This window comes from Mesoplodon mirus, assembly GCF_964341445.2.
Source record: "Mesoplodon mirus genome assembly, chromosome: 9".
Taxonomy (NCBI): domain Eukaryota; kingdom Metazoa; phylum Chordata; class Mammalia; order Artiodactyla; family Ziphiidae; genus Mesoplodon; species Mesoplodon mirus.
The window spans coordinates 18,908,053-18,924,295 of NC_138985.1; the positions used below are offsets into that span (position 1 = coordinate 18,908,053).

General features: G+C 35.7%; 1 protein-coding gene across 1 annotated transcript in view; it reads right to left on the minus strand.

Annotated features, from left to right (window-relative positions):
• RELN (reelin) overlaps nt 1–16,243 on the minus strand; it is a 525,441-nt gene that overhangs the window by 243,094 nt on the left and 266,104 nt on the right. The window contains exons 7-8 of the mRNA XM_082631643.1: nt 12,175–12,271; nt 6,735–6,786 (exon numbers count right to left, since the gene is read on the minus strand). Coding sequence (XP_082487769.1) covers nt 6,735–6,786; nt 12,175–12,271 — 149 coding nt within the window. The remainder of the gene's footprint in view (nt 1–6,734; nt 6,787–12,174; nt 12,272–16,243) is intronic.

Sequence of the window (16,243 nt, forward strand, 5' to 3'; positions counted from 1 at the left end):
GCACACTCCCTTGCCTCAGCAGTCAAGAAGGGTCTAGTATTGAGCACCAACATGGAACCTCACTAAATCTCTTTCTTAACCTAAGAATAGAATTCAATTCAGTTCATATCTATTTAGTTCTAGTCGTGAGTAAAATTCTGCCTTAAATACAAAGAGGGATCCTTGTACACTCCTTAGTCCTCACGGAACATTTAAGCTATAAAGGGTGAAAGTGGATGTGCATAAATGGCCAGAGTATAAATCAACGCAGAGTGAAGTAGGCATCATAAGATAAATACAGAGGAAGTAGGGATTCAGAGATATGAGGGTGTGGCAATGAGATGAGTTTTCGTGGAGGAAAGACCATTTAATCTATATCAATTTCTTCTCATCCTATTGTTCACTGTTTTATCCCTTCTACTAGAACAGCCTTCAATAAATATTAGTGAAACATATTTATGAATGAATTATTAATATTTATTTTTAAGCCTCATCAAGATGAGTGACAATGAAATAAATATTTCAAAAGAGAAAGGGTACAGTATCTTTCAAACTGTATTTTAATTCACGTAAAGACAACTCTTTAGTTATCAGTTTCAATAATACAAAGACATAATTAATCTCAACAATCTTTGCCAGAACCTTATACTTAGTAGCATCTTACAATATTTCAGAATATTCCCCTTTATTATGTAAGATAGGACTTAAGAACTTGGGGTGAGGTGGATTTGAAAAATATATAAAGCTCATATAAACTGGTCTTTTAAATATACATTCCCTAAAAAGGTCAACTCCAGGATGAAGAAGGATAACCTGAATTAAAATCAGTTCCAAACTTTAATTATTAAATAGATAACCCAGAAGTGTTCCATATATAAATATTTCAATTTTTGTGTTAATATAGATTCCTGAAGATCTAAAAATCAAGTAATAAATCTTATTTTAATATCTTTTATATCCAAGAATCTTAAACTCAAAACATGTATTTAACCTTAAAAGCACATGTGTTAAGCTAATTTTACCATTAAAATTTTCTAAACTTCTGTTTTTATTTATGTATGTTTTGAGCTCAAGTCACCAGAGATTTTGTTAGCCTCATACTCAGAGATTCCCGTGTTTTCAAAAGAGTTTTTCACGGCTTCATAATAAATTCCCCAAGGTCTTACTTACTTACCAAGGAAAGTGACTCTTTTTTTTTTTTTTTTTTAATTTTTATTTTTATTTTTTTTTTATTTTTTGCTTTATAACAAATTTAATCAGTTATACATATACATATGTTTCCCTATCCCCTCCCTTTTGCGTCTCCCTCCCACCCTCCCTATCCCACCCCTCCAGGCGGTCACAAAGCACCAAGCTGATCTCCCTGTGCTATGCGGCTGCTTCCCACTAGCTATCTACCTTACGTTTGGTAGTGTATATATGTCCATGCCGCTCTTTCACAAGGAAAGTGACTCTTAAAAAAAAAAAGAGAGTCTGATTTAGAAATATATCTCAGGATATTCACAGAGGAAATAAGCAATAATTCCTACCAAGATATAAGAGGGCTCAATTTCTCCTCCTTCTGAATTAGCTGTTCCAAGAGTTGAGGGACAGTTTCTCTACTGAATCAAGTTCTAAGTAATTAAGATGTTTGTGAATCAGGCTTGAGGGAAAAACTTCCCTCATGCTAAATGCAATATAATACCTCTTATAAGTGGCATTTTATTCATTACATCTATTTGAGAAAAAGATCTCTTTTCTTTTACAAAGCAATCTTCCAACTCAGCAATGAATACCTCTAACTTTGTAATTTTCTAGTTTTTATTTTTCAAAATACAAAATGAGTAGCTCTCATTTATCTCAGAGACTCTGTAGCATGTACAGCACGAAGGAGAATAATTCAGGCCTAAGGACATTTTTATATCTTAATCTGTAAATATAAAACATTTATGATATAATGCCTTTCCTCTGTTTGAGATGATTAAAAACAAACAAAAAAGCAGTGAAAAAAAACCAAAACAAAACTACACAGGACTTCCCTAGCGGTCCAGTGGTTAAGACTCCACGCTTCCAATGCAGGGGGCCCGGGTTCGATTCCTGGTCAGGGAACTAAGATCCCACATACCGCAACTAAGGCTGTGCACCACAACTACTGAGCCTGTGCACTCTAGAGCCCGTGCGCCACAACTAGAGAAGCCCGCATACCTCAGCAAAGACCCAGTGCAGCCAAAACAAATAAATAAAAAACACACGCACACATACCCACAAAACCCAAAATCTTTAGGATATTTATAAGTAAAACCAAAGAAAAAAGATACTAACTCTATAAATTATGAACAAATAAAAGATTCTAGCTAGTTCAATGATAGCAAACTGATAAACACATGGATATGTATTTTCATCTACTGGCTTCACTAAAAGCATAGTTTATTGGTGATTCTCTGTTTCCTTCTGGGTCATGTTTTCCATTGATTGGGGTCCTCAGATCACCTCCCCCAAATTTCTTGGCGTGAAATGTCTGCATCATACCAATTTAGCACTTGGCTACATAATATTACAGATGTCTGTAATAGTTACTTGTCACTCAGGTAAGAAATATTTATGAGCATCTACTAATTTTGAGTCCCTAGGCTAGGGGCTGAGAATAGCATGATGGACAAGACAGAATTACCTCCCATAGCAAACCGTTCTTCACAATGTATGTTTTTAAATGCTTTACTTTCAATCCCCATTTAGCCAATGGATTCTATTAATCTGAAAAAAAGAGCTGGGCTAAATTGAACAAGCATATTACTTGGCAAGTTCTTGTTGAGTGAATCAATGCAGATTTACATTAAGGAAGGGACAAATCCATTCTTAACACAACTGATCTTTCTTAAGGAAGATCACACACACATTAAGAATTAATTTCATTGTATTTCTCTATTGCTCAAGAGAGAAAGAGGTCCTTTTTCTGACCTCTATTTCCTACTTAAAACTCCCAGCTGATGCAGATTAGCTCTTCAGATGGACACAGATACTGTGACATTGCTCACAGCCACCCCAGGCAGTCCTCCTGCTCTAGGAGAGCACTCATGTTCCCATTTTAAGCCTTGCTTATGTCACTCTATCTCCTCAACTGGAAAAACTTTGTCCTTTCCACTGACTCATGCTGTTGACTTTCAGGGATTCTCCTCTCTAAGAAGCCTTCCTGAATTGCTCTACTCTGCAGGACCTAACACCAGGGGGACCTGTACACACGTCCATCTATGTTTATAACAGTCTGGCAATTCTCTAGACGTTTCATGCTCCATATGCATCCAGAGCCTTCTACCACACCACTAAACACTGTAAAAATGTTGTTTTCTCACTCTTCTGTCTTTCCATAGTTAACGTGGGCTCAGAAAAGCCTAAGCAGACAACAGATAGTCAGTGAAATTTTGTTAGGTGAATAATGGATCCACAGCACTACGAGCACTTCCCTTGGACCAAGGACCCTGCCTGGGAAAACAGAGTTTGGAGGCATCTGCAAAATAGTGGTTTACAAGGGCATCTTCTCAAGTTTTTCTTCCTGTCCCAGAGGAAATCTAAAGGAAATGGGTAAATGCCCCTAAGCTTACAACCATAAATTCCACAACTTGAATCTAATGAATCAAGTGAGGATTGTAGCAGATCGATGTCTCAGCACAGAAATGGATATGAGATCTTTCACTGGAATGGAAAAATGAAAAGTTGTTCTAAGAATATCTTAGGACATCTTTCAAGATGATTTAGCTGTTGGTAACCTAGTACATTTCAACTTGCAGAACTGTGTTTTCAAGATGCTTTAACTTTAAAATTCATTGGGTTAAGATAGTCTGTATATTTATGTGTGTGTGTGTGTGTGTGTGTGTGTGTGTGTGTGTGTGTGTGTATTTAGAAAGAGCTGGGATAGCATTGGTGCTACACATTGGCATGACAGAGTTTATCTGAGACACTCCTTAGTAATTCAAGACATTTCTATATGGACTATCTTGGATAATGCTTGTGATGAAATTAAAATGTTTATAAGAGCAATATAAAAATATCAAGGCAATAATTTATTCAATTGTGGTTATATAGCCATAATTATGAACATACTTATCATTGAGGCCATAAATAATGACAGAATCCCCTAGAAAATGGTCTATATTACATCTGAATCATCATGATATACAATGAACATTTAACATCCCAGAGGACTCCTTAAGGAGTGACTCTAAATCTGACTGACCATATTTAACCACACTATTTGAATAGATTTGGAAAGTTCCACAAGACACAAATAAATATAAATGTTCAACTGTCTATACACAGTGTTTTTTTTAACACACTCAATATAATTTTTGAAGAGAATATAAATTCAGTGGCTACTTGTCTGCGACTGCTACTTTGGTTATTGTGGGGCTTGTAAAGCTCAGGATGAATATACACAATTATGACGTTTCTGGAATTTGTGTACATGCCCCAGTCTAGTCCTCACACCATACATACAAACAGAAGAATACGACTCCAAGTACTCATCATGAGATACACAAAACCATTTCTGGAAAGTTCTGAACACTATGCCTATTTACCATACAATACCATACAGTTAATGGTTTGCCACTACAGTGTTTCTCAGCCACTTTAATACTTCTTAGTTCCCAAGAATTTTTATTCTCAAAAGGCAGTAAGCAAATTCCCCAATGAAGTCGCTAGGCAGTAAATTATAATTTCTTTAACTAAATATTTTGTTTCATTCCCAAACAATGACATGTTAAAATTTCACTTTTTATTCTAAACCTCCCACTCAGAAAAGATTTCTAAGTGTATTTTTTAGTTATAAACTTGACATAACTATCTATCCATCCAACCATCTTTTTGCAACTCCCTGATTCAGTTACTCTTCCAGTCTTCTAACCTGGGATTCAAATCCATGCTTTGTATAATACAAGCAACTCTCTGGCTCGCTGAGCTGCAGCCCTCTGGCTTGTGGGGAAATCAAGGATTCTTGCTAAGTCACATTTTTGGGTCTAGTCTCAAGCCTTTGGGCATGGTGCTTGCTCTGGGTTTTGGGTCTCAGGCACCAAACCTTACATTCTCTGATAAACACCCCTTCTTGGCCCTCTTTCATCAGCTCTACTGTTGATGGTAGGGTGCTACTGAAAGGTGAGGAAATGAAATCTATGCCAGCTCCACAGTATACTATTTACAAAAATAGATTTTTTTTTTCCTTTAAGGAAGGATAATTTAATTGGTGCTGGATCTCTGCTACCATGATTAAAATTTAAATATAGTAGAATTGTGAGGCATATATTTTAAAGAGGATTCTCTTGTGTTCTTTAATTGCATAAAGATATTATCTGAAATTAATATTCAAATAAATACTCAGAATACAGATAAATAAAAAATCTAGCTTATATTTTATATTAATAGCATAATGAATTTAAACACATTTGTTCTGGTTAAGAACCTCTAAGTTACACTAGCCCGTCATGCTAGAGTTTTAAAAATCTGTTTTTGTTGCACCACAACTTTTTAAAAATGAGCTTTTTTTTCTGATTATAGAAGTATTACATGCTCATTATAGAAAATTTAGGATACACTTGTTAATAGATCAAAATTTAGGATACACTTGTTAATAGATCAAAGAAAATCGTCTTAGCAAAAAACTCATTATTTTGTTTTTGCCAATGCTTTTCTTATGACCACATATGGACGTCTGAATAGTTTGTAAATTGTTATAGGTAATGCTATCAATGTTAGAAGAAGAGTCCAAACCGTAGTCAGGCAGGTTCACATTTTTACTTACAGAAGCTGAAAGGGGGCAACCTGAGGAAAAAGTGACAACTACAATACATGACTTGAAGAAAATTGTTCTTAGGTACAGTCAACCACAGTGGGCTGTGGGAGTACTGATTTGCAGTGAGAACTAGAAGGCTAGTGAGGGAAACAGTCCTTTTGCTAATGGGGGATGCCCAAAGATATGAGGGTGAAGACAGTGGGAAGTGGAGGATGCTTTCTCAGGGGCATGGCTGCTAGCAGTCCTCATGTCATGGGGAGAGGCCAGGAGGTTTCCATGTTATGAGACCAAGACCAATAAACTAGCCCCCATCTAGAAAGCAACATCTTTCTTTACCTAGAACATTCCCTTTGGAAACTTGTGTTACTTATTAATATACACCTTTGAAAATTCAAATGGAAAATAATATAATAGACAGCAAAACTATAAACACTTGATCAAAAGATACCTGATTTTACTGAAATCTTTGGGTAGAAATTTTTAGCTCTAATACAAAGGCACTTAAAAGAAATACTGCCAGATACAGTCATTTTAAAATTATCTGTGTCTGAATTAAACATAGATTATTTACGTCAAGTATGAAGCCTTAATTGGTTTCTCTGAGCCACCAATAATTACCTTTTTCACTGGCATTCAGTAAGAATGCAGGAAATGTAACAGATTTCAGTCTTAATCTGAGGAAACATTACTCATAAGGTAATTCTGTGTAATATAATAATCCAATACATTCAAAATCCACATGTAAATACCTTTAAGATGTTTCGGATTATTTGGATTATTTTTAAATACCACTGGCTGCCAGAGAGAAGTGAGAACAGGATGTAGTATTTACAATTTTTTTAATTTCCCTTCAAAAATGTTTTAAATTATTTACTGCAGTGTTAAGACTTACTCTGCTCTAAATCTAAAAGTACTGGGCACCATCATCCTGCTTATACTCTATGATTAAAACAAACACTTCCAAGTTAAATTGCTTAACTGCTAAAAAACTTACCGATGGAAAACTGGAGGACAGAAGCTGTTGTTGTATTAAGGCCTGTGGTAATCTAGAAAAAGGAATATAACAAAATAAGACACGATAGAAAGAGAGGAGGAGAAAGGGCAGAAGAGTCAGGAGGAGGGAGAGTGTAAAGGATAGAAAGGAACCATAAACAGAGGTTATGTCTATCCAGTGGTTAGCCAACTTCTATCGACGTGTCAGAACACAGATGTATTTCTCTGTGAGATCCTCACTTAGGCACTGCTGGTACATTTCTCAGGGTCCTATCGAAAACTCCTTTTTAGTATTATTTACCAGGCACGTAACACAGTCCCCTCCACGCACCCCACCACCTCCCCTCTGTCTTCATCAACAGACCTGGGGCCCGAGAGGATATCATAAAGAGCGACCAAACAAAAACTGGGGCCAAAATTAAGAGCAAATGAGAAGAGTAAGAACGTTTTGAAAAATAAACAGAATTACAACAGGTAGAAGGTGCAGGATATCTTTGGGGGATGATGAAAATGTGATAAAACTGATTGTGATAATGGTTGCATAATTTTGTGAATAAAGTAAAAACCTTGAGCTGTATACTTTAAATGAATGAAGTGTAGAATATGAAGATTATTTCTCAATAAAACTGTTACTTCCCCAAAAAGTAATCAAATTCTGGGCCTAGAAATACTCTTCCAACACATTTCTATTATTTTCCCTTAGTTTCATGAAGAAGCATGTCTAAATAGTTTTCCCCCTTTTAAAAAAAGGAATGGTACCTTATTTAATTTTAAATAAATTAAAATTAAAAAAAATTTTTTATTAATTAATTCTTTTGTTCATTCATTCATTCTATGGAGTAGTGACTTTGACCCATACCAGCTTAAGTAAGATGGGAAATAAGGTTCTCATTTTCAATGACTCTCTTGTTGGGTTTCTGACCCCATAAGGTAAGGTATAGGATGCCTCCCATGACGGCACCTTATAAAACAAAAAGTGTATAACTGTGTTTTCAACATGGTATAAGCAGTAGACTTCTTAAATGTCATAATAACATCCTTAGACTTGTCCCTGCACTGTGTTAGCCCCCATGTGATGGAGCCCACAATGCAGAAGAGTCAAGAGATAGCCAGTTCATGAATCGCCATGGGAATTCGTGGACAACCAGTGAGGAAGCCTCTTGAAGTGCTAGAATTCAGCTGAGATGTGAATATCAAAAAGTTGAATTGCACTTCCCATTTCTACAACACAATTTGGAAACATGACTGAGCATGTGTTTTAAATACGTGGCTTTAAAGTTCATGAAGAAACAGAAAAGGTAATAGAGGGGAGGGCAAGACAGCCCATTTTGTAAGTTGTCTAGATATCAGTATAGGTATCAGCTCCTAATTGACTTTAACTATAGCAAAAATCACTGGTGTCAGGATGTCAGGTGAAATTCTCTATTTAAATCTCTCATTATCGCAGAATATTTAAGAGAAAGCTGGCCCACCATGCTCGGAAGTGTTTCCTACTTCCTTCCTCTCACCAGAGTCATTAGGGAAAAATGCACTAATAGAATTTTCTTTAAAAAACAAAAATACTAGCTCCTTTTCAAGATTTCTTTAGAAAAGGTTAGCAGACATTTGGTGCTGTCCAAAATGCCCAAAAGACATTTGGTCCACTACAAAAAGTCCTTGATATTTGGTCCTGTCCAAAACCATTTGATGTGGACCAAACAAGCTCATGGATGTTTTGGGTAGACCAAACTTCAAGGACCCTTTGGTGTGGACCAAATGTCTTATGAACCAAATGTCTCATGGATGTTTTAGACAGAACCAAATGTCCTGCGAGGTTAAAAGGAATCTGTTTTTTTTTTTCCCTCATAACTTTTAAAGTAAGTTCAACTACTTATCCTCATGGGTGTTCCACTTGGAAATTTTGATCTTAAAGTCCAAAGAGACACACGGAAATTTTTTAAATTTTTCACAAAATTGAACAAATGATCTTTTCCCCCTCTGATTTTATGTAACTGAGTAGATTCCCAGATGAGTTATGAAACACTCCTGAATATAAGTTCTTTGAAACAATAGTATGGTATTATATAAGTTAAAAGCACCACGGCTATTGCTATTGCTAGTGCATTAAACAGACCAGAGAGTCTTTGATACTTATGCTGGGGGTGTAAAAAATGATGCTTGTGTCACCTGGGTGATCAAGTTTCACAGCTGTGACGTCTGCTAGCAAACAGTAAATCACTTGAAATAGTGACAAATTTCAATTACATGTGCTAACTGAGGGTGACCCTAGACTTCATTTAGTCATTGATTCCACATTTTTTTCTTCACCAGGGAAGCTAAGGACTGTTGACTCCCATTCTTTTACCTTAACCCATTTAGTTTATTAGTAAAATTGTCATCTACGAGAAAGAACAGGAAAGATGAAGAGAAAAAAAACAATGAAGCATTGCCTATAAAATCTATTCACCTATATTTACATTTGAGTATTATAAATTATTTATTATTCTTGAGTTCAAATATATGATTTCAGTCTGCAAAGTTATTAAGTCTTTACATGGGACATTCTGAAAACTAAAGGACCTCTTAAAGAGATTTTGATAAATATTATAGCGACTATGAATGTCTGAGAGAGAACTTTTCCCTACCAAATCTCACTGCTCTTAAATTATCAGATAAACTCCAAATTATAGAAAATTAATATGCTGACTAAATGAATCTGAATAATTCACTGCAGGCTGAGGCTGTTCATTCTACACTTCTTCCCTGCAAATTTTTACTGGGTTTAATCCTGTTTTAGCCCAAACTCCTCCTTGTAACTAAAATGCATTTCCAAATATGAGAGAATAATTGAGCAAATATTTTATTTTTAAAAAATGAAGAGTAACATGACTACTTTTGTTTTAAGCTCTGAGAGAGCACATTTTCTCTTAAAGGAGTGGGTAAATGAGTTCCTCATTACCTTCATTTCAGACTAGCAAAATGAATCAAGTTAGGTGCCACCCCCTGAAATATGGAGACTTCCCTGAAGTAGTGAAACGTGTGAGGGCTGCACAGCAGAGCAGCAGTGGAAACAGAAATACATGGTGTGCCCATGTGTAAGCGGGTACCGCCTCTCACTGGCTCTGGGTTTTATTGAAATGAAATAGCCATTTGACTAAATGCACAAAATGGAAATGCTCTTTTAGGCATTTTAAAAAATAAAGCATTAACCTACTAAGGTTCTTTACCTGTGGTCGGTGGTTCTTTGTTTTACAACTTCAGTAAGAACTGGATTTATGAAAAATTTTAAAGTATATTTTTTTAAAAAGTGATGTTTGGGGCTGATAACTTTCATCAGTTCTCACGCACAATTGTTTTAACTGGATTCAGTTTTGAAGTGCCGTGCAAATATTTGAATTTTAGTGGACAACAGCATGTTTACTGACCACTGAATTCATCACTTTTCTTTCGATTGATTTTTCTCCTGTAAACACAACTTGGGTACAATATATATTTCTGCTCCTGGGACACCAATACGGTATAAAAATTATTGGAAATTAGAAGTTGCTAGTGTGTAAAATGTAGATGTCACCCTTATTTTTGTTAATGTATCTTCATTCTATTACCTTTGAGTCTACAACATAATTCATCCTAGGAAAATACTTATGACAAAATATAAATCTGTGTATGTTTTTCCCTTTCTTGGCTAAAGATAATTATTTTGAATATTTTCCTTTTTAGTTGAAAGGCTGATCTCACATTAATTATATAACACAATTCAAAACTAGCCCACTGGGTGTATAAACTCTAATGCTAAATAAACTGGGATATAGTGAAACCTTCAGGATTAAATATATTACATGGGATCAAATAAACTAGATACTTCAGTTTCTATGCTACAGAAATATGAATTCTGGCATTATATTCTTAGATATGTTTATTTCTTATTAATCAGAAACAAAAAAGAATTTACCAAGCACTTCCAGAAATATTACTGAATGGGTGAACATTCTAAAATAGGCATTTATTCTAAGCTTGATTAACTATGACAAAAATTTAATTTTGTTTTAAGGTTTATAGATAATTAATTCAGTCATGGTACATTATTTAAGATGTACTAGCAAATCTATTTTTTCAAGAAGAATTTCACTACAGAGTCATATCTGTCTGCAGGAATGTTATAATATCTTGTTAAGACTTGAATTATGAGCACCTATTATTTTAATTTGCATCCAATTAATTCTGTTTGTGTTCTAATTTCAACTAAAAACTCTTCAATTTATCAGTGTTCTGAAGCTTGTATGTTTAATAAATTAAATATATCTGTTGCCATGAAAGGGGTATTCAAGCAGCATAAGATAAGAACCATGTTATAAAAGAACAATGTTATATAAGAACCATGTTATAAAAACTAATTGACTTTCACAATTTGATAACTAAATCTTATTTTAATTACCTAGCAAGGTTTTTTCCTCCTTTTTACTGTGGAAGCCAGTCTTTTGGCCACTTTTTAAATTAATGAATTGGAAACATAACGTGTGATGGAGGGGTGAAAAACACAACTTTGTTACTAAAAGCTCCATCATAAGGAGGATGTGGGAGAAAAAAGGAGAGGCATTGAAATTCAAGTCAAAAAGCAGAAAAGCAAAGCATAAGAGATGTTGCGAAAAGAAAATAAGATGCAAAGAAATTGAGCTAGAAGTACAACACAACAATTGCTTTTATATCCTTTTTCAAGAATGTGAAATGAAGGTAGTCTTGGTGCCAGAAAGAAGTACCAAGTGACAACAAAAGGCTCACTAGCCACATGCTGATGGCTAGTGGTTTTATTGCTTTCAATTTAGAATGCTCATGTTTCATTTTACATAGATCCAAGGACTTACCTTTGGCAAGCAAAATCTAATCATCTAAATTAAAGTAACCTACTACTGAACAATTTGGCATAAACCAAAATTTTTTAAAAACTGGTTTATTCAGTGTGCTCTTTCATTTAAAAAAAATTCATTAAAGTTCCTAGGTGGTTAGGAAACAAAGTTTAAAAATAATGTGATAAAATTGCTCATCTAATATTTTTGGTTTGCAAGGAGAAAATAAGAAGTGTAAAAGTAAAGCTTTATACAAGAACTTATAAAGTCACAAATTATTTAGATATGATATATATATATATATATATGTGTGTCATGTATATCATATGTCATGCCTGTCATACCCATATTTTTAAAAAGGCATATAATCACAAAGATGCACCATGTTTAATGAGATCCATTGATGCTGCCAATTTTATTACTGCATTCTTTATTTTTTACATTTGAAAATAAATTATAAAGTCACTGCTCCTAATTTTGAGATATTTGCAATAGGACTCATAAATAATACTGCAAATTTTCACCTGAACTGGAATTGCATAGGAAAACCTTTTGTTGGCAAAAAGTTCAGTAAAGACAATGTATTTGGAATAATGTACATAAATAGCACATACTTACCAATTCTCTTGGACCATATGGCTCACAGAAGGTGACAGCATTGCCATGCATAATTGCACCACACTGTTCTCCAGTCTCACAGTTGTTACATTCAACCCTGTGGGAACACAGAACACAACCTCAGGCTGTGAACTAAGTAGCACAATGTGGTTTATCACTCAGGTAAAGAAAGATGTAATAGTTGTTGTTATTCAGTTGAAATCAACATTTCGAGGAAAATAATGGTATTTTGTATTGTGACATGTTAAAGAAACATAAAAACAGAGAGATTTGAACTTCAATCCCAATTCTTTCAGTTACTCGCAATGGTGGGCAAGTTACTTAACCTCCCAACGTTTCAGTTTTCTCATCTGTAAAATGAGGAAAATAATATTGACCTAAATATCACATAGTTATCATGAGGATTAAATGAGAGAGTGTATATAAAACACAGAATACAGAATCAATCTCACAGCAGGAACTTAATGGCCATTGGTATTATTATCAATCATTACATAATATACTATGCCCAGTACAAGTATTTTGCTAATATGAAAGATAAGCAAAGTAATATACACTTATATAATGAACTAAAACCATATATCTCTGAAATCAAAAGGTGTTTTACAAATTTTAAACCTTTTTCTTTTGAGTTATGATTAATGTCAATGTTTAAAGTAACTGTCCTCAAATAGATTTGCATATCTACAAAATATACTATGTAAAAAATAATGGAATCAGATTGTACTTAATCCACATAGTAATATGAAATAAACACAAATTCTAATTCAAGCAAATTTTGGAGACTGAGTTAATGTTAACCTTGTAAATAATTTAATTAGTTGCTTTATTACTATAAAGTGAAGTGGCTAATAAAACCTTAGAACAGAATCTCAAAAATAAATATATCCATGTCTTCATTATAAATTGACAATATGAATATTTTGGATTTGACTTTGCATATTTACAATGACATTGACAATGATTTGCATCATGATACTTCAACCTAGAATCATTACATGTACAAAGAAAGAATTATGTTTCCTCAGTCTGAACCTCAAAGCACATGAGAGCTGTATTTCATGCAGAAAGGACATTTTCAAAGACTTTCACATTCTAGGTGCCAAACATTATGCAAAGGGCACCATGCCCTTTGTTTTTGAAGATCATTGTATCAGGCCCTTTCAGCTGTTTGCTAATCTCAGAGAAAAAAGGGAGCAGGAAGCCCTATTCAAATAGGAAGAAGACAAAAGTGTGAAAAGATACCAGGTAGCCCATAAAGCCAAGAGGCAGAAGCACAATAAGTAAGTAAAAACGTGGCAAAAAAATAGAAGTATTTCCTATATATGTATTGCATGGCATAAATTATTCTAATCTTTTGAGCTGTGTTCCTATACAAAGGAGATCAACAATGTCAAGAAGCTTTGCTTTTTAAAGCATAAACAGAGAACAACTTCTGACATGGAATTTTAAAAGGTAGTATCTCAAATCTTAGTAGGAGATTTAAATCTTCTCTTGATTACTGTGAAGCAAGATTCTAATAAAATGTCCTTGACATTAGAAGAGGCATAGTAGTAGCTTCATAAAGGCAACAAATGTGTCTCTTGTTCACCATTTTATGCCTGGCATGTTGTATTCCATAAATATTTGTTGAATGAGTGAATAAATATAAGGCAACTTCATAAACAGAACTATTATTAGGGCCTGAGATCTAAAGCACTTCAAATAGAGCCTGGCATACTTCAAATAGAGCAAGCATGATGTAATCATTAGCATAAGTGTTAGCTATTATTATTATTATGGATTTCTACTATTGTCATCCAGAACAGGTATATTAGTTTTTTCCCCTACAGGGAACCTACTACATGAACTTCTTACTACTATTTTTCTGTTCTTAAAACTATACATTAGGGCTTCCCTGGTGGCGCAGTGGTTGAGAGTCTGCCTGCCAATGCAGGGGACACGGGTTCGTGCCCCGGTCTGGGAAGATCCCACATGCCGCGGAGCGGCTGGGCCCGTGAGCCATGGCTGCTGAGCCTGCGCGTCCGGAGCCTGTGCTTCGCAACGGGAGAGGCCACAACAATGAGAGGCTCACATACCGCAAAAAAACCCACAAAAAAACAAAAACAAAAAACTATACATTAATTTTTCCCAAGGAGTGTGACTGTGATAAAAGTACAGAGAAGTAGCACTGAAATTATAGTGTGCTTCTTACTTATTGATAGATGAGGATTATTTGGCCTCCAAGGCATTGTGAAATGGCTCAAAAGAAATATAAGCTTTGATAGAGAGAAATTAAAAGATTGTTCAACCCTCACAATGACTATCTGCCATTTTCCTCCAGTGATTCTAAACTAAAAGCATCATTGTTGATGTGAAGTCCGAGGTCTGATATTTGAATTCTCATAGCAATCATTCTATCTATAAATATTGATCAGCACTCCCCAAATCAACTGTATATCAGAAAAACTGTATCTGTATAAATACATGTATTACAAGTCTCCATCACCTACAGTTTTTTTTTTTTTTTTTTTTTGCGGTATGTGGGCCTCTCACTGTTGTGGCCTCTCCCGTTGCGGAGCACAGGCTCTGGACGTGCAGGCTCAGCGGCCATGGCTCACGGGCCCAGCCGCTCCGTGGCAGGTGGGATCTTCCTGGACCCGGGCACGAACCCACGTCCCCTGCATCGGCAGGCGGACTCTCAACCACTGCGCCAACAGGGAAGCCCTGTAATTTATTTTGAAAGCACATCCCTCTGGGTGGTCAAATCCAACCCACTCTTAGATGCCAATGGTGTTATTTATTCATTTATCATTCATTCATTCATTCTTACAATTAACAAGCATATGTTGAGAACCTACAGGCATTATGATGAGCTTTAGTGGTACAAAGACCAAAACAAAGAACAGTATATTTTCTTCCAGGAGTTTACACTCCAGAAGGAATGGCAGGGAAACAAGCACACAATTAAAATACAGGGTGTCAATGCAATGATAGCTATTTACTGCATCCTATGATGTGCCAGATATTCTAAAGCCTATTTGAATCTCTCAACTTCTCTATAAGATAGTCATTAGTGTCCTCGTTTTACTAATAAGAAAACTGAGCTTCAAAGAAGTTAAGCATTTGCTCGAATCCTACATCTGTGAAGTTGACAGACTGGCAGTCTGGACCCAGGACTTGCTAATTCCAACAGCCATCACGTTTTCCATAGCTCCTCACTCCTTAAAATAGGAGTTCGCGCTGGCTGTGATGGTACCTAACTTAGACTAAGGAAGTAAGGGAGAGCTCCCAAAGGAGGTGGTCCCAGAACTGGTCCTGAATGAGAAATAGGAGTTAATCAAAGAAGAAAGGTGATGGTGTCATAGGGCACAAGGAATGCAGAGATTATGATACAAGTAAAACTGCTACTTCAGTGTGTTAGTGTGCCTGGAACCACACTGGTACATGAAGAGGGTGGCAAAGGATGGGGCTGGAAAGTGGCAGCCAGTTCATGGAAGGTCTCATGCGCCATTTACCAAGTGATAGATACTGCACTAGGAACTCTACAAACAATGCCTCAATTAATTCCTATACCCCGCCTTTATTTTTGTCCACATTTAGAGGATGCTAAAACTGAGATTTAGAGTCATTAAATGATTGTCCAAGGTTACACAGATTGAAAATTATAGAACTGGGATTCAAACTCCTACTATTCTGTTTCCAATAGAACTGGGATTCAAACTCCCACTATTCTGTTTCCAAAGTCATGATACAATCCAACTTTTAGGAAAATTACTCTAACAAATAATGGATTAGCGGTAGAAAAGACTGGACTGTTGATATAACACAAGTAGGACACAATAGTGCCTTGAAATAAGGTGGAGATGAAGAAATGAGTGCCACTTTTTAATAGAAACATAATACGATCCACATATGTAATTTTCAACTTTCTAATGGCTACATTAAAAATAAAAAAGGAGGGGCTTCCCTCGTGGCGCAGTGGTTGAGAGTCCGCCTGCCAATGCAGGGGACACGGGTTCGTGCCCCGGCCCGGGAAGATCCCACATGCCTCGGAGCGGCTGGCCCCGTGAGCCATGGCCGCTGGGCC